The following is a 27,082-nucleotide window of genomic DNA, read 5'->3' on the forward strand; positions in this document are numbered from 1 at the left end:
GACCCCTGATCAGCGAAGTCCACTGATCGACAAGATCCATGGCCACTCCCGCTCCATATCCGCTCCCACGAAGCGATCCAGCCTGATGACAGCGAGCCTCATCGAAAGTGAACGGCAAACATATTCCCCAAAACACTTTCACCGACTAGAGGAGTCTCTCTTTAGTGCTAGTACTAGTCGTCAATCTCATACCATCGTAACGCCATCCCGTCATCACCCATCAGCCTTACGTGACACTTGAGAGAAGCCGCCTCATGATCACCGTCAAGCCAATGATATCATCAAGCAAACAACACATCCTCTCAGCCTTTACGAATACAGCTCTCCCTATCCCGGGAGTTTAGGGGGCACCAAAACAAGAACCACCATCCCCACCCTCCCCTCCCCATCCTTCAGCGGCACCCAGTGACTAACCATCCTGCCCGCGCCTGCATCCGGGCCTGTGGTTCCCGCAGCCGCACCGGTAGTCTCCCCTCTCCCTCTACCCCTACCGTCCCAGACACGCCCCATCCTTTCCGCCCCCCTATCCCACGCCTCACTGCGCCTTGGAACGGTGGCGGCCTCACCACCTACATTCCCTTGGGGCGGAGGCAGAGGCGTTGGCATCGGCGACGGCGACCCGGCCCTCGACCTTGCCGTCCCAAACAAGCCGGTAGCCGTCCTAGTTCGTCTTAACTGCGGCCTGCTTGTTGCGCTCGGCTTCTTGTTTATCGTGGTTGTCATCGTTGTAGTCGTCACCGGCTGTCGTTGCTCCTGCTGCTGCTGCTGCTGGTTATCTTGGGAGGGGCCGGTTTTTTGTGTTGTCACAGCCAACTCGGCGGATACCTGCTCGCCGGCGGCAATCTTGTCAAGCACCCTCGTCTTGAGTGAAGCAGCGCTGTGGAGAACCGAGAAAATGTCGCGGTTGGTGACATCGACGTCGCCGGTTCTCTGGTAGGTGTTGAGAAGTAGTGACTGGGCCGCGGAGGAACAGAATAAAACTAGTAGTTTGAGGCGTTGATTGGAATTGGTGGCACAACGGAGCACTATGAAGTGAGTGTACGGGGTAGTGATGGGGTCATCTGCTGCACCGGTGTCCCGCGGGGATAGGGGAGGGGAGCTGCTAGTTGGAGATACTGGCCGTGATAGCGAGGATGATGATGCTGTATCGTCGAAAGCTGGGTTTGATGCTGTTGTGGGGCGTGAGGACGGCTCTGATGTCGCCGTGGAATCGGCGGATTTCCGGGTGAAATATCGGAAGAGGCGATGTCGACGGGATGTTCGTCCGGAGGAGATGGACCCTCGCTCCGACGGTTGGTGATTTGTGAGAGCCCTCGGCAACATCGTGTCTCGAGAATGTCCAGCCTGGCCCGTCACGGTGGGGTCTTCTGCCGGTGAATGATAATCTAAGACACGTAATATCTCCCTGTAGCCCAGCCCCATGCCGCCTGACACATTGACCTGGGCGCCAAAAAAGTAACGCACCCTTTCGTTCTCCGGCAGCGGACAGATAAGCAAAAGATTCCACCACGGAGTCCCGTCAGCCTTGTGGTTGGCAATGAGCTCGCTGGCTTCCCGTCTTTCGGACACGGCTTCGCTGAGCCGGCGTATAGCTCCCCTAGAAGTGGCAGCGCCTTGAAATAACCTGCCGTTCTTGTTCAAAACTTCCTGTCGGCCGAATCCAGTTGTGGCAAGCAGTCCATCAGATACATAGACGATGGGATTGTTGGGCTGCAGCAGATCGGTGATGCAGAAGGCGCTTCCTAGGCCTGGATATGGAAATTGAGGATCGCCTGTAGGAGAGAGACTCGCCGCGAGAGCATCTCTCATACACCGAGAAAGCTGGTACTTGACAAACTCCGGGTAAAGCTTCGTCGCAAGTTGCTCTTCGACGGCGAGTTTCGCCTCATGATACAGCTGTTCCAAGGGGGGTAACGACGATCTTGCGCAGTCCTTCATGCTTACCCTGAGCATCTGTAACAGCTCTGGATCAAGTTCTAGTGGCGACTTTGCCGTCGGGCTCGTGAAATTTGTCCATATGTGGCTCATCAAAGAGGTCATGTCCCCGAGGGCACGGGAATACTCATCCACCTGCGGACGTGTCAGAGAGAGCAGAATTTAGAGAGGCAAAGGCGGAAAAGGGGGTGAAACAGAATGCATACCTTGAGCAGGAACCTGAAGCCTGCATCTTCATGTTTGCGTTTGGCAAAGGTGCGAAACTTCTTGGCGATTGGTGGGTTGGAAAACACCAATCTTATCACGGTAGGGGCAAAGAAGTCTGGCAGCGAACCGCCGAGTGAGATGGGGTCTGTGAGCTCTGTACTGGTTTGAGGGCCTGCAGTGAGAGTGTTCAGACTGGTGTTGCCGTCAAAGCTTGAGCCTCTTCTGCGATAGGGACGACGCGCCGCCGTTCCATCTGGGTTGTAGTCGGTATACTGATGAAAGGCAGCTTGATTCGTGTGCAATGACATGCCTGAATCGCTTCGCAGTCTCATCCTCATATTATTGGGCCGAATTCTCGGGGTCCTTGGAACCGGAGGCGGCGACAGGATAGGCCTGTTCGAGCTACTGCCTTGTGAGCTACCTTGTGAGGTGCCTTGTGAGCCTTGTTGTTTAGGCTCGGTATCGCCATGTCGGTTGCTGGCTGAGCCGGCGTTTGGAGAGCTAGCTCTATCCGTTCTCGCCGAAATCATCATGCGTATAGAAGAATTCTAGTCTGTGCAGGCAATAATAGGGTATCCGGTGAACAAGTAACGCCAACGAAGAGAACCATGGCTGCTGTTGATAACTCACAACTAGGGAGGGGATATAGCAAGGAGTGCATAAAAGGCCCAACACTGATTCGAGGTGATTATTAATTAACTGCTTGATACTCTTGACCATGATGCGGTACTCAAGTCCAACCGGAGTGGGCAGACACAATGACTCGGTCGAGGCCCAGCTAAGGAACAAGCCAGGACCTGGTGAGAGTCTCGACGGTGTCCATGTCCGTAGGAAGAAGCCGTGCTCCACTCTGACACCGTTTGGCCACCATGGTGATGTGACGTGCGGAAGCGGGTTTTCAGACATAGGACGACGACCCAAATCATTGGCTCATTGCCACATCCCCTTGCAAACGAGGACTTGCTGGGACTTGCAAGTCGGGAATGACACTGATGCTAGTGCCTGGGTGCTCGTGGTATAGCTGGGAACTTGGCTAAGAGTAGTCATTCTGACGTGACCAACCAGATGAGGTGGTTGGTGGCATCGTTGACCCGGAGATCGCGGAAGGAAAGGGGCTTGCAACGATCCGTGGGACAAGAGCGCAGCGGGATAACAGTGAAATGCGGGAGCTGTGGAGATGGATGGGAACGGGCGAGAACTCGAAGTGCACTGAGCAGACGTTGATCATGGGTATCGTTTGCGTCTGCTGCTATAGGGTATACCGATGGGTAGAGTTGGGTCCACACAATCTCATGACGGGCTTTTGCAGACAAGATCAGGTTCTGCGGAGTTCCGCAACCCAAGAGCATCCCTCCGAAAGTATGGGTGATGGCTGGTTGCTGGCAGCAAGAGACATCAGCTAAGACCTCAAACATGCATGTATGTACGCATCCTTGACGATCAATTCAGAGCCCATTAATATAGATGCTGTGCGGCGTCCGAGGCCCATCACTTCCCGGCAACCACCGTGGAAGGCATGGGCAAGACGGATGGGTTTGCTGCAGGGAGAGAACATCAATTGCTGCATGTGAGTCCTGCTCGTTTCTGGGAAGAATGATTAAGGTATCGATCAGTGTCGCCCTCGAGCCGTTGCGAAGTCCATCGATTAGTGAAACTCCACTGGAAACTGCCCGGACTCGAGCCGGAGCACTTCGAAGAACCCCTCTCCATTTCAAAGGTGGGTGGTTCAAGATGGAGAGCGGCCCCTCGCCTGCGCCTGGATAAAGTTACCTGACGTTAGCGGGAGTGGAGAGTGGAGACCCTAGCTTCAGTGGCTTGTGTCGCCTGAGGCCGCCATAAATTGGAGATGTGGGGTCGGGACTGTAACCCTGCCAGCCACTAAACGCCCGGGCGCTGCCCTGGCATTCAAGGAACGTTTGAAGCCGATGCAAACGCAGCATCGACGATATTGATCCAATAATCGTTGCTCAACACAATCCTCCAGATTGTGATAGCCACGCTACACGACATATGTATGCAACGCGTGCAACTCAGATCAAGATGTACGATGCACCTGCCGTCCAAAAACTGCAGGTCCTCCTGCACTGCGATGCCGAAGCATTCTCTATGACACTCAAACTACATTTACACCCCCTGGACGAGGTTGGATGGAAAGGAACGGGAAGTTTGGGAACGACAATCAAGAATGGCGCACGATTGCTGCTCGATTTGGCAGGTGTTTGAGGGCCACGGAGGATAGCAGTCGACACTCAACAGGTGTTCTCCTCCCCGCCCGCAGACACATGCAGATATTTAACGTGTTGCCTTCTCCTGTCATGGCAGAGCTCCTTATTATTCTCTACACTTCCAGATCTCCGGCATATTGAACATGACTCTGCTGCTTCTTGGCTTCTGTGGGTTAATCCTGACAAGCAGCGTCCAGGCTCAGGATGGATTCGATCCTCTTGCCTACGTCGACCCGCTGATCGGGGCCAGCAATGGGGGCAATGTGTTCGCCGGTGCCTCGCTGCCGTATGGCATGGCAAAGGCAGTTGCCGACACGGATAGCGGCAGCAACCAGGGCGGCTTCACCATGGACGGCTCGAGAGTGACTGGCTTCAGCCTGATGCACGATAGCGGTACGGGGGGCAGCCCAAGCTTGGGGAACTTTGCCCTGTTCCCATATACCCATTGCCCGGATGGCGACATCAACCGCTGTGACTTTCCCAAGAGGACTCGCGCAGCGTTTGGGTCCTTCAAGAACAGCACTGTGTCCGCAAAGCCCGGCACTTTTGGCATTACATTGGACAGCGGCATCCGCGCTGAGATGACTACCACCCACCACGTCTCCCTGTTTCGGTTCACCTTTTCAACCGTCCAGTCCGACGGCAGTGCGGCTCAGCCTGTGGTTATCCAGGATCTCACTGATCTGGCCAACTCACGGCAGGATAATGCCACAGTATCTGTCGACCCAGAATCGGGACGCATCACTGGGAGTGCCCGCTTTCTGCCGAGCTTTGGCACCGGAAACTTCGTTCTATATTTCTGCACCGATTTCAAGGGCGCAGACATTCTTGAGGCCGGGATATATGTAGACAGCCGAGCCAGTGCCGAGGTCAAAGACCTGACCATCTCCCGGTCTATCAACGGTTATCCGTTGCCGGGAGGGGCCTTTGTAAGATTCACCTCTGGGGCCGAACCAATCCTGGTCCGTACAGCTACAAGCTTCATCAGCGCTGCTCGAGCCTGTGAACATGCGGAAAAGGAAATTTCCGACTTCGACTTCGAGGCCGTTTCTGATGCTGCTACGGATGCTTGGCGGGAGAAGATGAAGCCCATCAGGGTGTCGACAAATGGGGTCAACAGCTCACTGTTGACAAATTTCTACAGTGGCATATACCGGACCATGATCAACCCGCAGAATTACACAGGGGAGAACCCCCTCTGGTCCAGCAACGAGCCGTATTTCGACTCCTTTTACTGGTAGAACATCCCGCAGCAAACACTGGTATGGGGGTCTGAGCTAACGCATCACAGCATCTGGGACCAGTTCCGATCGCAGATCCCACTCCTGACAATAACGGATCCCACCGCAGTGACACAGATGATTCGCTCCCTCATTGACACCTATCGGCATGTAGGATGGCTCCCGGACTGCCGGATGAGTCTAAACAAAGGGTACACACAGGTGCAGTATCCAGTGATAAAATGCCATCTTCCGCCACTAATGCCGTTCTCAGGGTGGATCCAACGCCGATGTCGTGCTGGCGGATGCCTATGTTAAGGGTTTAGAAGGGGGCATCGACGTAAGATGAGGCGTGCCTTCTTTTGTTGAGAGAAGAAATGCTGAGATGTTTGCTAGTGGGATGACGGTTACGCTGCCGTGGTGAAAGATGCCGAGGTCGAACCTTACGACTGGTGCTGCGAAGGACGCGGAGGCCTCGACAGCTGGAAATCCCTAGGATATATCCCTGTCCAAGATTTCGACTACAAAGGCTTCGGGACCATGACCAGGTCCATCTCTCGGACCCTCGAATACGCCTACAACGACTTCTGTATCGCTCAGATAGCCAATGGCATGGGAAAGTCCGGCGACAAGGAGAAATATCTCGAGTCCAGCGGAAACTGGCAGAATCTCTTTAGGGCTGACCAACCTTCGGTCTGGTGGAACGGCACTGACACTGGCTTTGTCGGCTTCTTCCAGCCTCGTTATTTAAACAAGACTTGGGGCTTTCAAAACCCCTTAAACTGCAGTAACCTGGACTCCTTTAGCGTTTGTTCCCTCCAAAACACCGGCCGAGAAACATTCGAGAGCAGCATCTGGGAATATAACTTGTTTGTGCCCCATTTCTTCACTCTCCATCTCCCTGGCCTTCCGCACCCGACTAACACAAATCCCAGTTTCGTCCCGCATGACCAAGCAACCCTTCTCCACCTCCTAGGCGGCCCAGCCAACTTCACCCGGCGCTTGGACTACCTGCACGACAGCCGGATAACCTACATCGGCAACGAGCCGTCCTTCCTGACCGTCTTCCAGTACCACTACGCGGGGCGACCGGCCCTCTCCGCCCTACGTGCGCACTCATACATCCCATCCTCGTTCCAACCGCGGCCTGACGGGCTCCCCGGCAACGACGATAGCGGGGCCATGGGCTCGTTCGTGGCCTTCTCCATGATGGGCTTGTTCCCGAACCCGGGCCAGGACGTGTACCTGATCACGCCGCCCTTCTTCGAGAGCGTCAACATCACGCATCCGCTGACGGGCAAGACGGCGCGCATCCGCAACGTCAACTTTGACCCCGGTTACGCCGCGATCTACATCCAGAGCGCCACTCTCGATGGGCAGCCGTATACCAGGAGCTGGATCGACCACAGTTTCTTTACCGAGGGGAAGGAGCTGGTCCTGACCTTGGGCAGGAACGAAAGCCTGTGGGGTACGAGGATTCAGGACCTGCCGCCTAGCTTGGGGAAGTACGAAGGCTTTGATGAAACGTACAGGCTTGGGCGAAGGATGGGTGAATGGAAGTACAAGGGCGACTTTGGACGGTTGAGAGGTAAACAGGGATGGTAAAGGCGGTCATCAGGGTATCCACGAGCAAGACGGCCTCGTGGGCAACGAGACGTTTCTGTATCCCGCAACCTCCTTTCGAACATGCCCATTAGAGGGCATGGCACTGGTTGCCCGCCTCGAGGGTCTCTTCCCGCATCTGTTCTATTTGGTGGACTGGCTATAAGACAGATGTTATCGATTTGCTACCTAACACATTTGAAAACAACCCAGTCATAAGCGAAGCCATAATCATCATTACAACAAAAATGCAGTCTAGGGGTATCAAGCAGATGTTGGAGGATCCCAAATCCGACACAACTCTCGATGCTTTTCCCCCGCCTTCCTTCCATTACGCCTGTCCATGCGAGAAACATTATCTAAATTCTGCGGGGCCATCAGTCAGAGAGCACAACGTACTGTGACAGTGAATCCATGCAGCAAGAGCGAGCAAACAGTAACACGGGCAAAACACTGCAGATCTTAGTCTGCTAACCGAGACATCATCAATCATCGCCAAAAGGGGAGTGCATAACACCACAATGGAGACAGATGAGATCCTCCACGTCATATTCGTCTTCGTCCGGGTCGTACTCGTCATTATCAATGGGCAGCCCGCTTAGCCGATCAAACTCCATCCAGACACGCTCATCACCGTCCTGCATGATGGGAACGCGCTTGAAGATGGTCCGGCGTTCCTTCCACAGGGATTCTGGGTGCCCCTCTTCCTTGGGGGCCGGCGGCATCGTGTAAGGATCGGCGTGATCGTGGCGATGGCCGCGCGGGGGGTGCGGCGTCGGCGATGTTGTTGTCTTGGTGCGCGCGTACTCCTCGGCAAGAGCCTTCCACGCCCGTACCACCTTAGGGTACCAACATGGACCCCACCTGGAGCGGTCCGACATGGATCGCAGTCTGTTACCAGAGAAAACAAAAGCCGAATCGCCCCTAAGAACCAGCCCCTCATCCTTGACCATTCTTGACAGTTGGGCAGCCACTTCATTCCCCCAGGCACAGTCCGGGACGCCCGTGATTTGAAGTTCATTAATGGTACAGCCGAGGTCGTGAGAAGCCACATTGTGGATTGCGGAGCCCGTTGGAGGGGTCAGATAATTTTCGGGGAAATTGACCAAGTCTATCCTAAGAATCTCGAGGCTGGGCAACAGACGAGGTCGTGGTAGCCCTTTGGGATGGTTGGGGTCAAAGGGTGGCCGCAGAACTTCGATGAAATCCACCACCTGGTTCCAAGAGTAGCTCTTGAACCCCTTGCGCGAGAGGTTCTGTTCCTTGACACGAGGGATCACTTTGAGATTGATAGTCTTGTCGTGCGCATATTCGAGAGAGGGGTACGGAGCGAGATGCGGCCGATCCTCGTCGTCATAGTAACGAGCGATTATGCGGAGAGTGATATGTGTGATGCTCTTGCGGTACTGGTACCCGAGCTCGGCAAAATTCCTCAGCGCATTTGGGCTGGTGAAGACGAACTTGTTGTTTCTCCACAAGAAGTTCCTGCCTTCGATCAAATAGGTTTTGCAGGTAGCGAGAAAGCCAATGGCAATTTGGTTGCCGCGGCCCTTCTCGGCAGCTGTGATGTTGTCCTTGCTCAACTTGCAGAGAGGATCGATTATGGGGTACTTGCTGGTCATGGCATACTCGAGGATGTAAAGCTGAATCTCCACAGGCAGTGTAGGCAACCGACAATCCTCCGGCGTCAATGTCGTCGCGCCTTTCGATGAGCGAGTCCGGATCCTCTTGCGCGAAGACCAAGTACCCCGGCTGCGACTTGGGTCGCTGGTATCCAGAGTCAACAAGGGATCCCAAGAAATGCCGTTTTCACGCAGAAGCCTCTTCAGGCGCAGGTTTTCCTGGACAAGTTGGCGATTCTGAACCCGGACAGGGTGATTGTACCAGGCCTCTGCCTGTTCTTCCTGGTCGCGGTGCTCAAACGGGAGCAGGGCCTACATGATGATTAGCATGGCGCGCAAAACCTTAATTGCCAATATGCTCACATCGTCTGCGTCCCAGTCCATCTCTCGTGATTTGTCTGGGATCTGGTGAATACAAGGAGAAACCGCCCAACGGCGGCAGCGTGTCGGGCTCGTCCGATGATATGTGCGAATCTCTGCACGATGTTGGATTGGAGACACACCAATCTACAGTCCTTCGAGTGATGAGTTGTAGTACAACTGGATTCTCGGTTGGTATGACAAAATCAAACGCGCTGAAATAGAAAAGCCTTCACGGTCCTGGCTGCAGCTGGAAGAGGGTGGTTTGTGATGTGTCGATAGAGGTCCCACCAGAGATTGCGCGATCAGAGCGGAGAACCGGAAAAATGACGGGCTTTTATTCTGACAGGAATAACATTGGTGTCTTCAACTGCTGCGATCACGAAACTCAAGGATCCAGATAACTGTCTCAATAGAGAATCGACTCTGAAGTGGCGTGGTAATTCCGGATGCGATCTGATGTCTCGGAGGCGGAGCCGAAAGGGCAAACACGCGATTGCAAGTGAGCGTCTAGAGTCTAGACGGGACAAACACTCAGACTTGACAAAGCCGGAGAAGTCAAACAGCCTGGCCAACTGCTGATCATGCCAGTGTGAATCTGGAGCTGCCCGGGTCGATATGTGACGACGAATTGATGGATGGATGAAGGTGACAGGTGTTGTTTCATGGACGCTTTCTCAAAATGTGAATGCGACTGGGTAAGTACGGGCGGTAGGTACTGAGTGGGTGAAGCCCCGCAACTGCCTGGGCCTCATCACCTACCGCAGCGGCGCAGCGTAGCAGCTTCCCATACTGCAGCCCGCAATTGAATGAGTCCAGGCATATGCCCGATTCAGTAGGAGCATTTCTAAGTTGTCTACATATAAGCAACCCTAACCCCAAGATAGTGAACTTACTGCCCTAGACCTCCCTTGTGTAACTAGCGTACTTTGAACGGCCAACGGAATCCGCCGTGTTTCGTTCAATATCCCTATCGCAACCTTGTGACGTCCCACAGAGACTTCGTAGATGTACAGGTCGAAATGGCCCAGGGCTTCCCACTGTTCCTAGGGACTTGGCGCGGGCATGTGAACCGGGGTACTGTACATACAGTAACAACTAAGCACGGCTCCGCCAGAGACCCCTGACCAGTGATTCCAGTGTGCCAGAATCCCCTTGATCGTCAAAACGAGCTTCTCAACGTACTGGTCCCTCTCGCCAAAGGCCTAATCCAATCCACACTTTGGAAGCGAGGCCTTGTGGAATGAGGTGCTTCCCAATCGGGAATTTCTTGGATCGCCACGAAACGGGCCGCTGCCCCTCCCTGATCCTGACGTCAGTGATTGCGAGGCCCGTTAAGCTACCCCCTCTTGAGCCCCTTTAGCTGTTTTCGACCATGCTATCCGATCCACCACGGGAACTCTATGACGAGCAGCTACAGTCAGATACCATGTGGGCGAGGGGCCTTACATCATGGTCTGAGCACCACCCGCCGCTGCGTAAGCTGGAAGTATATACGCCGTGGCCCCTTTCCTCCGCGCGTTCACCGTCCTAAAAGGAGATTCGTCTGTTGGCACCGAAGCAATCGAAAACATCAAGCACTTCACAGGCAGAAGCAGAAAGCAGCAAGACTATCAACATGGCTCATCAGTCGAATCCTACCGAGGGCAAACACACCGACCCGTACAAAGATGCCAACGTTGACACCGGGGTGTCCTTAGAGCAGAAGATCCGCGACCTCAGTACCTTCATGACGAACTGCAAGTTCGCAATGATGACGACTCGTGATGCCGCGTCTGGAAATCTGGTGTCCAGATGCATGGCTCTCGCAGCCCAGGTAAGCGTCATGATCCGGTATATCCGCCCTCGGCACAGCATCAAATTCTAACGTTGATTAGGAAACGGGCGGTATCGACCTTCTCTTCTATACCAACGCCGAATCCGGCAAAGCAGAGGACCTTGCCAGTGATTCACACATCAACATTGGCTTCCTCAACAACTCGGGCGAGTGGGCCTCCGTCAGTGGTGTAGCCAACGTCGTCACGGACAGGTCCCTCGTCAAGCAGCACTACAGCCCCCATCTGAAGGCCTGGCTGGGCGATTTGGGAGATGGGACCCATGACGGATCAGAGAACGACCCGCGCATAGGTATCATCCGCGTCAAGATGACCACGGCCCATTACTCCATTTCCTCCAAGAATATCATTGGGAGAATGGCAGAGATCGCACAGGGTGCTGTGACTGGGAAGCCGGCTGCGGTGAACAAACTGCGCGAAATCGGCGAGGCGGAGGTGAAGGAGTGGAGGGCGTCCCATTAGGAGGCCTGTTTGGTGTTTCGTCGTTAGGGCTTGAAAATCATGTACCAGATGGTCAACGGAGAACTGGGCGAATCATTTTGTGCTTTTTAGTCATGTTGTTGTCGAGGTGAATGCGAGTCAAGTAGTCTGCCAATCATATTGGCCAGATAGTTCTCTATCTCATTATTTTTGTTGATACTCAGCTTGCCATATTTTATCCCAGGTTTCCTTATTCACGGCAAATTCGCGGACATATTCGTGCTCGAGCTCGTGGGTCCTCCTTCCTAGGAGCACCATGCTGTGCAGCGGGGGTCCGAGCAAGTCGTCTGCCTCGCAGAGCTCCTTCAGTGTGCCGGCGACGAACTTCTCAGTCTTGCCGCCGACACGGGCAGCTCCGACTGCCAGGCTGTCCGGCCCATAGACCCCCTGGCCTTTCTCCTCCTCGATCTCGAGCATCTGCCGGGCACAGGTGCCGACCGTCATATACCGCGGCGGCTCGTAGATCTTCCTCCCCCTTGCCATGTTATCCAGGCTCTGTTCCTTGACCTTAATATCCAAGAGGATGAGGGTGTGCAGGCCAATGTCCCTGTTCTCCTTGATCCGATCGTAGAAACTGGCGGGCTTCCAGCCCTCGAGGAAGAATACCATGCTGACCGTCTGGCCGAAGTTGTACAGTTGCAGGCCCGTTGCGCCGATGGCCGACATGATTGATGCGTTCGGGATGGTACGCGTAGGGATGCCGAGCTCGCGCGCTCTCAGGACCAGGTCAGTATGCGTCGTCGCGCCAAAGGGGTCGCCAACGACGAGAAAGGCCACATCAACATTAGCGGCGTCGCGCAGAATCTCGTCGCTGTTTGACTCGACCATCTCGCGATCAGCAACCATTATGGACCGGCCATAATACGCCTCCTACTGTGCATTAGCGTTAGCCCAGGATGCTGATGGAGATCACAAAGGCGACGCACAAGAACGGACTGGTCCACGAGAAGGATGCTGGTGTAAGCCTCGAGGTAGACCCGAGATGCTTTCTTGACAACCTCGAGGCCTTTGACGGTAATGTCCGTCTCATCGGAGAGGCCGAGACCGACTAGGTACAGCATCTTGCTGAGGGCGATGGCTACCTGAAGGTTTAGTTGCTGTCTTTCACAATTACTCGGTCAAGATCAATTAAACTTACGTTGAGTTTTGTGATTGTCGAAGATAAGGCGATACCTGGGTGAGGATGAGCGATGGGTTGATCTTAGGTCTTCGCTATCGAGATCCCCGCCAGAGCTACCCCTCCAAAAATTTTCGGCGAGTCCCGCCCTAGAGCGCGGGGCAGTTGCAGTGATCGGACGCAATGCCGACCATTCCATGCTTCCATTTCCCGGTCCCTCCAATCCTCCATCACTTTAGTCCCACGTTCAGAGTGAAGCTTAAACAACGGACAGCATGGACTAGGTAATGATTCATTTCTTAGCTGTGCTGCCAAAGCCGGTGAATCCCATGGCAGCCATCATGTCGTCTTCGTCGTGCTCGCCTTCGATCCGGACATCTTCGCCGTATTCCGTTTTGACCTTGGCAGCCGCCTCCTTTTCCAATCTCTTCCGTTCCTCGGCTTCTCGGCGTTTCCGGCGCTTCTCTTCCCTCTCCTTCTCTTCCTCCTCCTTGCGCACTTCTAATCTCTGTTGCAGCGAGATGATCTGCTCCTTCTTGCGTTCCTGCTCCCGCTGCCATAGGGCTTCGATGCGGGCATGAACCTCCTCCGCCGTGGCCTTGCGCACCTCGCCCGTTGCCCCTATGTTGGTCTGATGCTGCATGCTATTGATGTGCTCCACCCATTGAAGGTTGTCCTTGAATGTCAGGTCGCAAGCTTCGCAGTAGAAACCGGCGCCGCGCCCGCGCTTTCCCACGCCCGCGCCCGCAGGCACGAGTGTGGACGTCCCGACGAGCTTACTGAAGTCTTGAGTCGCGTTGCGGGCCGTCGTGAGCGTCTCGGCTCCGGTCATGGGCTTGTAGTACTTCTTGCCCGCCATTTTGGCCTCCCATCGCGCCTTGCGCTCCTCCTTTTCGGCAGCTTCGCGCTCTTTGGCTTTGGCCGCATATTCGTCCAGGTCGTACTTTTTCCTGAAGTCGGTGTCGCCGGCCGCCTGGCCATATGCGGAGCCTTTGTTAGACATTTCGACAAAGTGTTTGAAGGCGCTTCCTGGCTGTCGTGGGGAGGGCTATCAGGAGTCCCCTGTTCTATGGTTAAGAAACACTGGGTTGGATGGATTGCGGTGTGCTCGCCAGGGCGGGAAAAGCCGACGGTAACTGACCGCCACCCCTGTCGCGTGACAAGGAGATTCCAAAGCTCGAGCAAAGCTCAGAAAGTCTAAGTGTCCGGACAAAGCAAAGAATCGGTTTGGGGCTGATGAGCGGAGAGAGTGTCTGCTGTGGGAATACCACACTGTTACGGTAATGAGGAATATCTCGGACACGACGCCTCAGCTTTGCGCGTAAAGCAGGTTGCCGGAGATGTCCCGGCAGGCAAAGTGAAATTTGCCCCACCATACGGATACGGGACGGGGGTCTCGGCACTGTCTCAAAAGAACCCCGCCACAACCACCCGCAGCCTTTCGCCGGCAGCTTTGAACTTGGTCGACATATCACCAGAGTCTTACCCGGACAAAAGCAAGGTCTCACATTCAAACCAAAGATTTCCCTACTCCTTCAATCGAAGGTCTTTTCAAACTTCAACCACTTGGCATTACACATCCTTTGAGACCTTGGCTATAAGTACTGTACAATACGAAGTACTGTACATTCAACGCCGCACCGCAGACTCTAGATTGCCCCTCTGCGACTGGCACACCGAGTTCTCGGCCTTAACGGTGACCGTCTTCGATTCCGGGCTCTATCACCTGAGCGCAACCGAACCCCGTGCATTACAAGGGAATTTGGCTTCGATTACTCGCAAGTCATAACTCGCCATGGCCAGCTCGTCGACAAGCTCGGCTGCGGCGGCTGCTTTGCTTAAGCGGCAGTTGAAGCAGATGCAATCTGCCAAGGACTTGCCAGGAATCTCGTGCGGCCTTGTCAACGACAACAACATCTTTGAGTGGGAAGTAATGCTGATGATAAGCGACGACTGCAAATACTATGGAGGTAAAATCCGCTCTGCTTAGTGCTGATCAGCATGCCCCGACAGTCGCTTACAACTTCTTCTGACAGGAGGCAACTTCCGTGCGCATCTCACATTTCCCCCAACGTATCCGCTCTTGCCACCCAAGCTTGTCTTCCAGAAGCCGATACCCTTCCACCCAAACATCTACCCGAACGGCGAGCTCTGCATCAGTATTCTGCACCCGCCAGAGGAGGACAAGTACGGATACGAGGCGGCCAGCGAACGCTGGAGTCCGGTGCAGACGCCCGAGACAATCCTCTTGAGCGTCATTAGCCTGTTCGAAGATCCAAACGATGAGAGTCCTGCAAATGTTGAGGCGGCGCGGCTGCTGCGCGAGGAGCGGGCGGGCACGAGCAAGGACTTTCGGAGGCGGTGTCGGAAATGCGTCAGGGAGAGCCTAGGAGAGGAGTGAAGAGGGGAAAGCACAATGGATGGTTTCAACGAGGTTGGAGATCATGGGTACTGAGATTGGATGTTAGGGCCCATGTTGTCTGGGCTGCCCGTTGAGAGAGGATGGCCAAGGGCTAAGAGCAGGCTATGAAGCCGTTAGGGTGATTGGGACACTGAGACCTCCAGGCTCGTTGCAATGTCACGAGCAACAGTACATATGTTGCCTTTTTGGAAGGTTGCGAGCGAAGGACAGACCACCGAAAAAATAACCATATCCATCCACACATAGCAGAATATCATTGCCAGCGCCGTTAACACCAACCATGCTTTCAAGATACCAAACCCATGACCATCCCCACCTTAGAATCCCACTCCTCATCCCACCGGCGACTTCCCTCCCTGGTAGCTCCCCTTCGCAAGGTCTCCACCTCGGCCCGCCCCCCGTCACTTAACAAACGAGCTAAAATTTCCGCCAGCTCCTCGGCCGTCTCAAACCCTCGCCCATTCTCCCCTTCTCTCACCAGTTCCCCGAAGCTCTCATAACCGGAATACGCCACAACAGGCAGGCCCGCTCCAAACATGTCAACCACCTTCATGGGCAAGTCCACGCCAGAACTGCTCATGTGCAGACAGACGCCCAGGTCTGCGCAGGCCAGCAGACCCGCGTAGTCGGCAAGCGGCAAGAAAGCCGTGACTATCCTGACATTGGGCAGGCGGCCCGCCTTGGTGAGCTGGGCGATCCGGTCAAGGTACAGGTCCTTCTGAGGGCCCTTGCCCGTGATGACAGCCAGCACTGGAGGCACCGGCTCGGTGGTGGTGGTGGTGGAAGCATACCGCACCAGCGCGTCCAGCAGGAGCGAGAAGTCCTCGTCGGGCGTCCAGCTGGTGCTGCTTACCACCAGCCGCATGGTGCCGTCCAGCAGGCGAGGGAGGAGTTCCTTCTCCTCGTCAGGGAGCGCACGCGCTAGGGCTTCTGCCCTGGCTGATGCCGACCAGATCGGCTGGAAGATGGCCGCGGGCCGGTCGTGCACGGCCATCATGGGCTGGGCGATCGAGTACGGTGGGCGGCGCAGCTGTCGCGCCATGGCGTGCGTCACGGTTAAGTGCAGATACCCTAGCCGGCCGAAGAAGCATTCGTAGAGTTTGGAGAGGGATACGAGCGGGTGTTGGGCGCCGCGCGTCCCGGCGAGGATGCTCCAGCCGTAGTTGTGCCAGTCGATTATGAGCTTGCTCTTGCGCAGGTAGCAGATCAGGCCGGCGACGGCGAGAGTGGGGATGGAAGGGGGGTTTTGGACGAGTATCCATTGGGCGGGCGGCAACTGGTGAGCGAGCAGGTGGGTGAGGTGGTAGATCTGGTAGATGACTTTCCAAGGGGCAAACAGGATGAATGGTATGGATTGGGGCTTGGAGGGAGGCGAAGGTAGAGAATTGATTGTAATGTTTGGGTTATTCACCGCATCAGGATGAGGGGGACTCTCTGTGCTCGTCGTTAGAGATAGTCGTGAAGGTCATGCAGTGCCCTGTGTTCGGTATCACAGCGTACCAAGGTATCCGATCAGGTTCACCCTGCCTCCATGCTTCGCTATGCTCAGGGCATGGTAGGTCATGCGCGGGCTGCGGCCGATGTCACCGAGGACGAGGACGTGGACGGAGACACGACCCTCTGACGAGCCTGCGGGCGGCCCATCATACTCAGTTAGACCGAGAATGGCGTACGCAGCGAGCGCTACCAGGCCGAAGAGACAGAGGAGTAGAGCATATATGAGAAAGAGAATCATCTTGGCTCACGGACATGCCGCGAGGCTGTTTGGGAAGCGGCCGGAGTGGACAGCTGGCATTCGGGTGGTTTGGGCGAGTGAGCTGCTGAGTAGTGTGGTTCCGACTCGATGGATTCAAATTCTTCAACTGGCGGATGATCCGACCACAGCTTCCAGATGGAGGAAGTTTCGCCGTTGACGAGCCCTTTCAGCCTTGCATCGCATGCACTAGCGACACCATCAGCCTTGTGCAACCTTGAAGAGGTAGTTGGCAAACATGCGATGGTGTTGATTGAGGCTGTTAGCAATATGACGGCCGTGATTGCCTCCAAATTAACACCGATTATCTAGACGAGATTGCGGGCCCCCTGCAGATGATGACATTGGGTTTGCATGGAGATCAAAAGCTGGACCGCCAATCATCGTGCCCTGACTTGCCCCTGCTCGCTGCCTACCCCACCAAGCCAGAAATCGGGTCAGGGGTGCCAGACATGGATGGGAACCTGCGGGTCAACGGTGGTGACCGGGCCCTGGGAGATGGAGAGATCAGAGAAGCGATCAAGTCAACTACTGTGGCCGATCGCATTTTGTACCTTGACTTACGCTTTCTTTACCTCCTCAGCGCAACCACTTGAATACTCCAAACGCCTCCAATAATTATCAAAGGGATACGGTCGTCAGCTGTGCCGCTGCATATTGCAGAAATAACAAACCTCGAGACTCGTTGCCTCGATACCAGTGAGGTCCAATTGATTGCCCGCAGTGTCCCCGCGCGTCGGTTGTTATCGGTGGCTACCTACCTATCCACTGCCTAGGTAACCATCTCCCCTCTTTCCCTAGCGCAGCCTAGAGAACAATCGACCCCCAATGCTCCAAGAAGTATGGTATCATAGTTGACCAAAGTAGTTGGTATGTAGTGAAACGTCCCGAGAAAATAAATCGCCAGGCGACAGTCAGGGCCTTGACCGCCAGCGCGACCCGTCTCAGGCCCGTCAACGACCCTCCTCGAATTATCTCAGGCAACTACTCCACGAGCGTCGATGCGCCTACTTTGAGGTTGAGATTCGATCCTCGGACCGTATCAGTCGGCTGAAGATCCGTTGTCGAACCGCACTTCCTCCCAGATACAATGGCTTCCTCATACGCGTTGCCGGCTGTTGCGATATCTCAGCATCACCATCCCGTATCCGAACATAGCTGCTCCCACTCCCACTCGCACTCCCACACGTCTTCTCTGGGCTCCTTAAGCCCAACTAGGAATCGCAAAGACTCCAGGGCCAGCGGGATGCACTACCAAATACCCAGCCAGCAGCACAATGGCAACCATTCCTCCCATCGAGCTGACTCGAACGTCCCGATTCCCCTGAATCTTGCTTCGGCGCATTGGAGGACTGAATCCACCCCTGGTGGGAAGACTGTGGTAACACCCACGGCTGTCAGCTTTGATGCGGCTGGTGTGTACGAGGCGCCGGTTCCTACAAAGTCCCGGTCACACTCGCATTCACACCATCACCACGACCACTCAGCTGAGCGATCGAGGTTCACAGCCCTGCTCCTCCCATACACGTCCAAATGGCCGGTGCTCCACGCTGTGGTCGCAGACAAGGATTCTCGTCGAATATTTTACTTTATGAGGTTTGTCGCATACTCTGCTCCCCGCAAGTGGCAGCGTATGGCTAATGTCTAGTCCTCCAGCCTGAATCTCGCATTTATGGCCGTGCAAGCATTCTATGGCTATGTGACGGACTCACTTGGTCTGCTCAGTGACAGCATACATATGTTCTTTGACTGCGTGGCTCTTGGAATTGGGCTATTCGCAGCTGTCGCGAGCAAGTGGCCTCCGAGCGAGAGGTTCCCGTATGGCTTCGGCAAGATCGAGACGCTCAGCGGCTTCGGTAACGGGGTGTTCTTGATCTTGATCAGCGTGGAAATCATGACGGAGGCGTGCGAGCGGATGATCGAGGGGAGGGAGACGAAACGGCTAGGGGAATTGTTTGTCATCAGTACCTTGGGGCTCTTGGTGAACTTGGTTGGGATGATGGCCTTTGGCCACCATCATCATGGCCACGGTCATAGCCACGGCCACTCCCATGGCTGCAACGGGCATGCCTATGAGGACAAGCATTCCCACAACCACGGCCACTCCCACAGTCATCAGCACCACGACGAGAAGCCGAGCCATACCCACGGGCATTCGCATTCTCATGACAACGAAAACATGCATGGCATTTACCTGCACGTACTGGCTGACACGTTGGGGAGCGCAGCCGTCATTGCCTCGACGGTGTTGACACACTTTTGGAAGTGGTCGGGATGGGACCCGCTTGCGTCATTCCTCATCGCTGTCTTGATCTTGCTGTCGGCCCTGCCGCTGGTGAAGTCGTCGGCGCGGCGGTTGCTGCTGACCATCCCGCCAGAGACAGAGTACAGCCTGCGGGAAACGCTGTCCGGGATAACCGGCCTGCGAGGGGTCGTCTCGTACGCGGCGCCAAAGTTTTGGGTCGACGATCGAAACGCGGTCTCTTCGGCAGACAAGCTCTTGGGCGTCATGCATGTTGTCGCCGCCAAGGGCGCAGACATGGAGGACGTCCGTGACCGGGTCCGCAACTATCTGCTCGAGCACAAAATCGATGTCACGTTACAGGTCGAGCGGGAGGGTGATAATACCTGCTGGTGTGGAGTAGGACGGAGCACGCTCGCGCAGCCGCACATGTCGACCAGGAGTGTTGGTATCTTTTAGGGGGTTTCTTCTGAGGCTAGACTCAGTTTTGGGACAGACATTTTGTCGTACCATTTTGTGTCATATTGCGGCATGTTGGATGGCACCATATATCGCTGTCTACTGTGGGTTTATTTGGGGTCGTTCCCCTTGCCGTTGTACAATACACTGCTGTTGACCCAGGTGAAGAGACGTCTCGAGGTCAGGGGAGCGGTGGTGCGGGGTTCATAAAGGAAGCATATGTAGGTATATGTACGGCAACTGCGGCGAGCCTGGGTTGGCCAAGAACCTCTACGGATAGGTTGCGTTCTGCCTCCTCATCCGGATTCAGGCTAACAATGCAAAGTCGGCGTTGGTCCTGTAACAGTGAGCCAGCTGCTAAAGACAGCTTGGCAATCTACGAGACATGTCTGGCAGAACGAGCAAGTCGTCTCTATCTATCACTTGTCGGTCATGGCGGTGTGTTGTCAAATACAAACACAGCTCGTCTTGGTCTATAAGGATCTTGGCAGTTGTCTACACTGATATCATCCATGGCATTGCCATCATTTCTTCAAGGGCTCTCGACTTCAAGCATTGAGAGCAGCTTGTTCGGCTCCCAATAGTCGGGTCGGTGCTAGGGACCATTAGAATCCCGCAGTACCGTCTGAGTTGCGGTACTTCGTGAAGGCATGACATCTGTTAGTGTACGGAGGTTGGGGCCAAAAGTCTTCATCCTCTCCAGAAAGCCAAGACTGCCAAGACGCAAATACAGTGAAGCTCGCACAGTCCATGTCAGTCACTGGCGACTAACCACTGTAGGCATAGTGTACAAGTCCTTGGGCTAGGTCCTTGATTTCCGATACCAATCACTGAAGATGGAGAGCAATCGCTAATCCTAATGAAATACAGTGTAAATGTGCGCCCTTCAGCTCCTCGTACGTTGAGAGGCTTGGCCCGAGCTTGGGTGGGATGAAGACTTTTGGCCCCAACCTCCGTAGCCCAATTTTTGTATCCCAAATCGTTCTCTCTACTACCCCTCTTAACAGACCTCCTTCCTGCCATTGTACGTGATCTATGAATAGGTATGTAGCTCGAAATTCCAAAATCTCTAAACTTCTAGTGAATCATTTGTAGGTACTTCGTCCTCGGCCTCCTCCTCAATCATTGACCATCTCCAGATACTCCCACAGCTCAGGGTTAGGGTAGCATATGGCCACGGTGAGTGCCGTGCACCAAAACGGCACATTCACATGCAAATCAATGCACATGTAACGGAAGGGTCTTGGCGGCCATACTTGAGATTGCTCCACCACTCGTTCAATCGCAGTTTGGCATCGCGCCGAGTGTCCGGGCTGCAGCAGCGGTCACTTATCAGTCAAGCCATTGGCTGGCAAATCATGCTTCTTTTGCTGCAGCCTCATCCGTCCACCCGGCGCATCGGGTTGCAGATTGCCCATGCAGCAGCGGCTGGAATTTTAGAAGAGAGCGTGAACCATGACCACCTGCCCCTCCATGATGCCGAGGGCGTGGCTGTCAGTTACCCCGCGGTTATCCAGAACATGGATCGTTGCAACCCTCACACAATGTTGTGCGGCTGCGCTGTTAGAGTCATGCCGGCCATGCGATCAGGGGACTCGAGGGTGGTTCGAGAGATTTGAGTCCGGTCTAGCGAATTGACAGGATATACATAGTTAAGGGTAAAGTCCTGTAGGTTTGAGTACTCGTCTATCCATCCACTCTGTGCCAGGTATTGTACCTGAATGCTGATACGGTAACACATTGGACGAGGGGTAACGATAGCCGGCGCTGTTAGATTCCAAGTAACCACAGCGCAATGAACTGCTGTTGAGTGATATCAGAGTTCAATGTGAACTTGAGGCTGGAAAGAACAGAATGAACCACTTCTGATCTAGACTACAGGCACCTACCTGTACATAGTACGCGGAACACCCGTCGGTCTTTCTGCCGGTATCTGGGGTCCCACGCCGAAGCAAAGGTGGGTCTCCGTTCTGCCGAGGTCTACGACAGAACGTGTACCCTAGTGTAGCCAAGACCGGCCAGTGACGTCCGTGGCTAACACTTAACACTCCAACACCCTCGGCGTTTCTAAAACCCGTCACTCAAAAATCCAGCATTGGGCTTTCCAGATCAACCAGAAAAGAAGGAAATTCGTTAAGCGGGCGAAGCGGGTGGTTTGCTGGACTCACCATACGGTCAACCCAATTTTCCCTCACAGAACGGGCGAGAAAGGGCTCGGAAGTTTAACCGCATCGCGGGAAACCCCCTCGGAATCCGTTCTTTGAGCGACGGTTCCTGAGAACCACCATTTCCTTTCCGTCTCCCAAGTCACCCACCCAAAGCTCACATCACAATGTCTTCGACACCTTCACAATCAAAAACAACGCTCCCCAGCGTCGTCGCCGAAAAGCTGCCCCATATTCCCGAATCCAAGGAGGAACTCAAAGCCGAGCTCAAAGCCGAGGCAAAGGCCGCCGCGTCCTCGGGCCTGTCTCAGCTACGGTCATTCGTCGCCGGCGGGTTTGGTGGCGTGTGCGCCGTCGTCGTAGGGCACCCCTTCGACCTGGTCAAGGTCCGGCTGCAGACGGCCGAAAAGGGCGTCTACTCGGGCGCTTTCGACGTGGTCAAGAAGAGCGTTGCCAAGGATGGCCTGCGGAGGGGTCTGTACGCGGGCGTGAGCGCGCCGCTTGTGGGCGTGACGCCAATGTGTAAGTTTTGCCCCTCCTCCTCCCGCATTCCGCTTCTATCTTTTGAGCCAAAGAAAAATCCCTGACCCCTCCTCCATCCAGTCGCCGTGTCCTTTTGGGGCTACGACCTGGGCAAGTCGATCGTACGGGCGACCAGCACCGTCGGCGCCGACGGCAACCTCTCGATCGCGCAGATCTCGGCCGCGGGCTTCTTCTCGGCCATCCCCATGACGGCCATCACGGCGCCCTTTGAGCGGGTCAAGGTCATCCTGCAGGTGCAGGGCCAGAAGAAGCTCGCGCCCGGCGAGAAGCCAAAGTACTCTGGCGGGGTGGACGTGGTGCGGCAGCTGTACAAGGAGGGCGGGGTGCGGTCCGTGTTCCGGGGCTCCGCGGCGACGCTGGCGCGCGACGGGCCCGGTTCGGCCGCCTACTTCGCCGCCTACGAGTACATCAAGAGGAGGCTCACCCCGCGCGACCCCGTCACGGGCGAGGCCAGCGGCAAGCTCAGCCTGACGGCCGTCACGTGCGCCGGTGCCGCCGCGGGAGTCGCCATGTGGATCCCCGTCTTCCCCATCGACACGGTCAAAAGCAGGCTGCAGACGGCCGAGGGCAACGTCACTATTGGTGGGGTTGTTAGGGGCTTGTACGGCCAGGGCGGCTTCCGCGCCTTCTTCCCTGGCTTCGGGCCCGCGCTGGCCAGAGCGGTGCCGGCAAACGCCGCGACTTTCCTGGGCGTGGAGCTAGCGCACCAGGCCATGAACAAGGTTTTTAACTGATCAAGTGCCCTTGCTTGCTGCCTCACTCAATGTCAGAGTATGTGATGCACGTCTCTGATGTGCCAGTAGACCTGTCTTTCTTCAAGCTCTCTACTATTTGCTTGATGCAGGGATGCTCAGAGCGAGACTTTGGTGGTTTGGTAATGTACTCTGTCTGTGGCGGATTTCTGTTGCCTTGTAAGAGGTCGTTGGGTATGAGCGACAGGAGTCTGGGATTTCAATGCATCGGATGCTACACCACGTTCTTCAGACTTAGAGGGCACTGTCAGCTTAGGAAGGCCTTCTTAGTGTTTAAACCTGCATCTTTCAAGCGACGTTGGGGTGATATCCAGCCCAAGTGGCGGCTCCAGCGATGAGCAGTAAGCAAATCCAGGATACCTTTAAACAGGCGTGATGATCGCTCTAGTGTATATAATATATCGGCACGAGTTCCTTGGGATAGCAAAACCCCGGATTACTCTCACTGAGGCAGATCTACTCCCCATATCCATACTGTCCCTTGCCTGCTAGCCCTCCGCGGCCGGGTCATCAACTCAAGAACTTCCCGCCGCAGGCACCACATACCCCTTCCCCAACAGCTTTTCTCACTTCCTCCCTCTTGTCCTCGGGCATCTTCTCCATAAGCACCTCGACCCTCATGGTCCTGAGTCCGCATGCTCCACAGCTTCGCGTGCCGCCGGGCGTTTGCACCGCCAACCCAGAGGTAGCGCACGTCCCAAAGAAATGCCCATTTTTGCAACCGCTAAGCTTGCCCTTACGAATGTCCATCTTGGCGCCGCATAGGTCGCACACTTGGTTCGCTACGGCGTGGCCAAACAGGCGGCGTAGTGCTTCGCGGTTGCCACGTTGCTCACCGTCAGCGCTGTCTGCTGGGTAATAGTGTATGCCTGGCACCTCTGGTCCCCCGCCGTAGAGGTACTCAAAAAGTTTGGCCTCGGTGGTGAGTTGAGAGTTGACGTCACTCTTGGTGTTGTCAAGGTCCATGTTCATGTTCATGACTTGCGGGTCGATCAGTTGGCTGTCTGCTAGGTCGTTCGAGTTCTGTGGTTCTTGGTGCTTCCGCCTCCGCCGCGGTTTGTACCCAAACAGAACGCTCGATCGCACAGTATGCCATCCACCTCGTTCTGGGTGCTGGGTGCTGTGACTGCTGGCAAGGACAGCGGCTACTCCACCGCCCGGAGAGAGAGTTAGGCCGTGAAGGCGGAACCGATAAGGGTGGATTTCTGGTGTTTCGACAATCTGATTATAGCCGAGCTCACTGTTGACGTTCTCGTCATCATCTGATTCCACGCCGAGCTCATCCATATCGCCTTCAACGTCGTTCTCTGAACCCGAGCCGGTACCTTCGTCCGATTCGCTCTCACCGTTGTAACTACGCTTGAGGTACATATCGACGGGGATCTGAACTTCGAGCTTTTGCGCGATGGACCGGACCCACTGTGGTCGCGAGTCTACCATCGTGTTTACGGTAGGAGGGACGTTGGTTTCGTACCAATCCTTAGTTGTAGGGGTAGCGGACATGCGAATCAGAGTGTAGAGCGGAGTCGGTGTCGGGTTCCCGAGATCGGGTGGGTGAATCACAAGGTCTAGTACGATCAGCTAATGTCCAACGGGTACAATGGCGTGCTGGGGCACACACCGACAATGGGATTCTGAGAAGCCCGGTCAGTAGCATAATCATATGCCGTCTCGCAGTCCCATATTCTATGCTTCTCCTGCGCGGAGGTTGGGCCGCCAGATACGACTACTTCAAAGGGCTTTATTCGAAAGCCAGTGACAATTATTCCCCGACACGAGCTGCTAGGGCCTTGTGTCCAGATCTTCCCGCAGTCAGTTTCAAGCGATAGTTTGGGTAGTTATAAAAAGATCGACATACGCCATCCTCGAACTCCACGAATGCGTCGCTCGACAAGTGCAGGCATCTTCCACCTATATCCTTGCTTTCGACCACAAGGTTCGGTGCCTCGCCCCTGATCCAAGGCTCCTTTACGGTGATTCTTCTGAAGCCGACGTAGTTCCGGTCAATGAAGGAAAGAAGGCTGGTGCATGAGCCGCCGGTCTCCAGCCATGGGCTCCAACTGAGACCAAATGAAGTGCCACAAGGGACAAAATCCGGATCCATCGGCTGGATTTCGTAGTGTAAGTGGCGCTCTGCTCAAAGGGATCATTTTTTTCAGGGGTTACACTTACATCTGTTGTCGTATGTGGTCCCTCAGCCTTGAAGCGCGCAACTTCGCGCACTAACCAAACTACAGTCTCAGTCGGTTCTATCTGGAACGACAAGTCGCCCTTGGCCTTGGTCTCGTCCTTTACGGAGACAGTCTGAACGCTAATGATGGCTATCTCATTCAAATCGTTGATGGTAGCCAGTAGAGCCTGACCGGGAGCCATCTCACGTGCCCAGGCGAAGCCACGAATGCACTCGCTGATTTCGGTCTGCTGCCCCGGAACCATCAAGCGTTCGCCAACGCCCCACAGCACGATCCAGGAATTTAGCTCGCGGCGCTGCAACATCCCTTCGTTGGCGCGTGGCAAGATGTTTGTAAACGCGCTGCTCTCCCCGTACATGGTGAGCGTGCCTGAGCCAGTCAGGACGGCCAAGACAGGGCGGCGATTCACGCCCAGCCCGGATGGCGACCAGGCAATGGACACAACGTGGTTCATGCTGCTACCAACCCCACTGATGGGGCCATAGCCTGCGCCGTAGGGTCGGTTAAAACCGAGACCGGCACCCTCACCCTCATTGCCGTCCGAGCCATATGCCTCAGATCCGACCGATTCATCGCTGCTATCGTTTGACCGGGCTTCGGCATCAGCGTCAACGGCACCCTCGTAAGGGAATGGAAGGTTTGCGGCAGTGTAGAGTTCTCTGTTGACGCGGGGATCTAGGGGAGGGTATGAAACAGGCATGTGCTTGCTCCCCTCGGAGTATTGGGACCGAAAGGGCTGATAGTTGTATCTTCTGGGAACTGCATTGCCCTCGCCGTCTTCCTCAGATGAAGACGACTTGTCTTCACCGGACCAGGCCTCTTCGACAGCGAGTCCACGGTCCTGGATACCTGACTGACGCTTCCGACTTTCCCTATGCTTGGACAGGTCCGGAAACTCGGGCACGAAAATGTGCACGGAGTCATCCGCAGTGACAGCGAGATCTCCGTCGCAGGAGAATTGAATGGCTCGCTTGACTAACGGTCGTGAGTTGAGCGTGATTTCCCGGAGAGGGAGGAACTTCATGCATGTCAGATGAGAGGATAATGTAGAAGTGCTTGACGATCTGAACCGCTCCAGCACACGATTTGATGGATTGAGATCAGTCTTTGTACGAGATCGTACAAAAACATGCAGATGTTTCGACCAGAGAGCTCGAAAATGAGACAGGGAGATACCGGCAGGAAAGGACAGGGAAGAGAAGAGCACTTTGCTCTGATGGACTGTCCTGATGAGACGGGCTTACCTTCTGCTTTTTCGGTTTCGATGTCGCCATTAGTGTGCTGTTGTATTGACGTGAAGGGTTATGCAAATAAGCACCTTTTGGAGTGACTGAGATGATGTTCACGCATTTTTGTTAAACGGATGTAAATTTGTCAAATGCTGGGGGATCGAGTTTGATCATTTGAAGTTTCGAGTTCGTTGAAGACAGGCAACTAAGGTAGTTCCACTGCCGGGATGGTAACAACTCCATATGTACAACCCTAACCCTTTCACCCGAATGGCTAACATTGACCTTCGATCCTTCCTGGGATATTGATCTTTGATTATCTCTGGGACAAAAGTAAGTAATGTACATTGGTGAATCCGACTGGCTGTCAATTGTTTGACCGACCTGATGGCGACCAAGTTAGCCAGTGAGAGTTAGAGGTATCATAGTTGAGGAACCTGGACACCGGTTTCGCGAGCATAACTTTAGGAACAGAATACATCCGAGCGCTAACAAGCCTCTGCCACGTCTGGCTGTTCTGAACAGGTTCTCCTCCGAGTTTACATGTGTCTCTGCGTTCCCCCTGGTAAGAGTCGTCCGCTCCTCTATTCGAAAGGGAGAGCGAGCTCCCCCTCAGGTCATGGCGGTCTCTTCTCATTCTTATAGCCATCAACAACCCTCAGCTGGTGCACATCGCCACAACTCTTCATCCAGCAGGGGGAGATGAGGGGCTGGGGGCCGGG

At 55.0% G+C, this 27,082-nt stretch overlaps 12 protein-coding genes across 12 annotated transcripts; 6 read left to right on the forward strand and 6 right to left on the reverse strand.

Moving 5' to 3' along the window:
- Window positions 1–284: 284 nt before the first annotated feature.
- N656DRAFT_331507 (uncharacterized protein) lies at window positions 285–2,930 on the reverse strand. The gene is made up of 2 exons (XM_064809270.1): window positions 2,142–2,930; window positions 285–2,070 (listed from the first exon to the last, which is right to left on the reverse strand). The coding sequence occupies exons 1-2, from the start codon at window positions 2,673–2,675 to the stop codon at window positions 328–330; spliced, it is 2,277 nt and encodes a 758-aa protein (XP_064667195.1). The 5' UTR covers window positions 2,676–2,930; the 3' UTR covers window positions 285–327.
- A 1,580-nt stretch (window positions 2,931–4,510) lies between these two features.
- Window positions 4,511–7,192, forward strand: N656DRAFT_715748 (glycoside hydrolase family 92 protein; the record flags this gene model as incomplete). The annotated part of the gene is made up of 5 exons (XM_064812076.1): window positions 4,511–5,604; window positions 5,659–5,809; window positions 5,862–5,927; window positions 5,984–6,456; window positions 6,523–7,192. The coding sequence occupies 5 exons, from the start codon at window positions 4,511–4,513 to the stop codon at window positions 7,190–7,192; spliced, it is 2,454 nt and encodes an 817-aa protein (XP_064667196.1).
- Window positions 7,193–7,633: 441 nt separating this feature from the next.
- Window positions 7,634–9,514, reverse strand: N656DRAFT_331561 (uncharacterized protein). Its single transcript, XM_064809271.1, has 2 exons — window positions 9,175–9,514; window positions 7,634–9,123 (listed from the first exon to the last, which is right to left on the reverse strand). Exons 1-2 carry the CDS (start codon window positions 9,193–9,195, stop codon window positions 7,675–7,677), a joined length of 1,470 nt encoding a protein of 489 aa, XP_064667197.1. The 5' UTR covers window positions 9,196–9,514; the 3' UTR covers window positions 7,634–7,674.
- Window positions 9,515–10,789: 1,275 nt separating this feature from the next.
- Window positions 10,790–11,468, forward strand: N656DRAFT_715782 (putative bli-3 protein; the record flags this gene model as incomplete). The annotated part of the gene is made up of 2 exons (XM_064812080.1): window positions 10,790–10,987; window positions 11,049–11,468. 2 exons carry the CDS (start codon window positions 10,790–10,792, stop codon window positions 11,466–11,468), a joined length of 618 nt encoding a protein of 205 aa, XP_064667198.1.
- A 162-nt stretch (window positions 11,469–11,630) lies between these two features.
- Window positions 11,631–12,547, reverse strand: N656DRAFT_715692 (Diphthine synthase; the record flags this gene model as incomplete). Its single annotated transcript, XM_064812068.1, has 2 exons — window positions 11,631–12,356; window positions 12,413–12,547. 2 exons carry the CDS (start codon window positions 12,545–12,547, stop codon window positions 11,631–11,633), a joined length of 861 nt encoding a protein of 286 aa, XP_064667199.1.
- N656DRAFT_782868 (uncharacterized protein) lies at window positions 12,413–13,882 on the reverse strand. The gene is made up of 2 exons (XM_064815836.1): window positions 12,625–13,882; window positions 12,413–12,568 (listed from the first exon to the last, which is right to left on the reverse strand). The coding sequence occupies exon 1, from the start codon at window positions 13,604–13,606 to the stop codon at window positions 12,896–12,898; it is 711 nt and encodes a 236-aa protein (XP_064667200.1). The 5' UTR covers window positions 13,607–13,882; the 3' UTR covers window positions 12,413–12,568; window positions 12,625–12,895.
- Window positions 13,883–14,021: 139 nt separating this feature from the next.
- Window positions 14,022–15,308, forward strand: N656DRAFT_782869 (ubiquitin-conjugating enzyme). The gene is made up of 2 exons (XM_064815837.1): window positions 14,022–14,573; window positions 14,640–15,308. The coding sequence occupies exons 1-2, from the start codon at window positions 14,399–14,401 to the stop codon at window positions 15,002–15,004; spliced, it is 540 nt and encodes a 179-aa protein (XP_064667201.1). The 5' UTR covers window positions 14,022–14,398; the 3' UTR covers window positions 15,005–15,308.
- A 3-nt stretch (window positions 15,309–15,311) lies between these two features.
- N656DRAFT_759327 (glycosyltransferase family 33 protein) lies at window positions 15,312–17,203 on the reverse strand (the record flags this gene model as incomplete). Its single annotated transcript, XM_064813192.1, has 2 exons — window positions 16,526–17,203; window positions 15,312–16,459 (listed from the first exon to the last, which is right to left on the reverse strand). Exons 1-2 carry the CDS (start codon window positions 16,758–16,760, stop codon window positions 15,312–15,314), a joined length of 1,383 nt encoding a protein of 460 aa, XP_064667202.1. The 5' UTR covers window positions 16,761–17,203.
- N656DRAFT_331660 (uncharacterized protein) lies at window positions 17,066–17,678 on the forward strand. Its single transcript, XM_064809272.1, has 2 exons — window positions 17,066–17,554; window positions 17,646–17,678. The coding sequence occupies exon 1, from the start codon at window positions 17,133–17,135 to the stop codon at window positions 17,394–17,396; it is 264 nt and encodes an 87-aa protein (XP_064667203.1). The 5' UTR covers window positions 17,066–17,132; the 3' UTR covers window positions 17,397–17,554; window positions 17,646–17,678.
- A 568-nt stretch (window positions 17,679–18,246) lies between these two features.
- N656DRAFT_782870 (cation efflux protein) lies at window positions 18,247–19,655 on the forward strand. The gene is made up of 2 exons (XM_064815838.1): window positions 18,247–18,647; window positions 18,747–19,655. Exons 1-2 carry the CDS (start codon window positions 18,451–18,453, stop codon window positions 19,477–19,479), a joined length of 930 nt encoding a protein of 309 aa, XP_064667204.1. The 5' UTR covers window positions 18,247–18,450; the 3' UTR covers window positions 19,480–19,655.
- A 1,843-nt stretch (window positions 19,656–21,498) lies between these two features.
- On the forward strand, window positions 21,499–23,359 carry N656DRAFT_737739 (mitochondrial carrier). Its single transcript, XM_064812751.1, has 2 exons — window positions 21,499–22,166; window positions 22,248–23,359. Exons 1-2 carry the CDS (start codon window positions 21,812–21,814, stop codon window positions 22,919–22,921), a joined length of 1,029 nt encoding a protein of 342 aa, XP_064667205.1. The 5' UTR covers window positions 21,499–21,811; the 3' UTR covers window positions 22,922–23,359.
- Window positions 23,186–26,286, reverse strand: N656DRAFT_331871 (uncharacterized protein). Its single transcript, XM_064809273.1, has 4 exons — window positions 25,112–26,286; window positions 24,798–25,046; window positions 24,561–24,741; window positions 23,186–24,507 (listed from the first exon to the last, which is right to left on the reverse strand). Exons 1-4 carry the CDS (start codon window positions 26,153–26,155, stop codon window positions 23,450–23,452), a joined length of 2,532 nt encoding a protein of 843 aa, XP_064667206.1. The 5' UTR covers window positions 26,156–26,286; the 3' UTR covers window positions 23,186–23,449.
- Window positions 26,287–27,082: the final 796 nt, after the last annotated feature.

Source organism: Canariomyces notabilis, assembly GCF_033297395.1.
Source record: "Canariomyces notabilis strain CBS 508.74 unplaced genomic scaffold N656scaffold_24, whole genome shotgun sequence".
NCBI classification, from domain to species: domain Eukaryota; kingdom Fungi; phylum Ascomycota; class Sordariomycetes; order Sordariales; family Chaetomiaceae; genus Canariomyces; species Canariomyces notabilis.

Coding starts and splice junctions, on each gene's coding strand:
- N656DRAFT_331507 (XM_064809270.1), bottom strand. CDS start 2,675: ATGATGATTTCGGCGAGAACGGATAGAGCTAGCTCTCCAAACGCCGGC. Junction 2,071..2,141: donor GCTTCAGGTTCCTGCTCAAG/GTATGCATTCTG, acceptor ACACGTCCGCAG/GTGGATGAGTATTCCCGTGC.
- N656DRAFT_331561 (XM_064809271.1), bottom strand. CDS start 9,195: ATGGACTGGGACGCAGACGAT. Junction 9,124..9,174: donor TGGACTGGGACGCAGACGAT/GTGAGCATATTG, acceptor ATCATCATGTAG/GCCCTGCTCCCGTTTGAGCA.
- N656DRAFT_782868 (XM_064815836.1), bottom strand. CDS start 13,606: ATGTCTAACAAAGGCTCCGCATATGGCCAGGCGGCCGGCGACACCGAC.
- N656DRAFT_782869 (XM_064815837.1), top strand. CDS start 14,399: ATGGCCAGCTCGTCGACAAGCTCGGCTGCGGCGGCTGCTTTGCTTAAG. Junction 14,574..14,639: donor CGACTGCAAATACTATGGAG/GTAAAATCCGCT, acceptor TTCTTCTGACAG/GAGGCAACTTCCGTGCGCAT.
- N656DRAFT_331660 (XM_064809272.1), top strand. CDS start 17,133: ATGGAGATCAAAAGCTGGACCGCCAATCATCGTGCCCTGACTTGCCCC.
- N656DRAFT_782870 (XM_064815838.1), top strand. CDS start 18,451: ATGGCCGTGCAAGCATTCTATGGCTATGTGACGGACTCACTTGGTCTG. Junction 18,648..18,746: donor GGCTTCGGTAACGGGGTGTT/CTTGATCTTGAT, acceptor TGTCATCAGTAC/CTTGGGGCTCTTGGTGAACT.
- N656DRAFT_737739 (XM_064812751.1), top strand. CDS start 21,812: ATGTCTTCGACACCTTCACAATCAAAAACAACGCTCCCCAGCGTCGTC. Junction 22,167..22,247: donor TGTGGGCGTGACGCCAATGT/GTAAGTTTTGCC, acceptor TCCTCCATCCAG/TCGCCGTGTCCTTTTGGGGC.
- N656DRAFT_331871 (XM_064809273.1), bottom strand. CDS start 26,155: ATGAAGTTCCTCCCTCTCCGGGAAATCACGCTCAACTCACGACCGTTA. Junction 24,742..24,797: donor TCGTGGAGTTCGAGGATGGC/GTATGTCGATCT, acceptor GACTGCGGGAAG/ATCTGGACACAAGGCCCTAG. Junction 24,508..24,560: donor TTCTCAGAATCCCATTGTCG/GTGTGTGCCCCA, acceptor TGATCGTACTAG/ACCTTGTGATTCACCCACCC.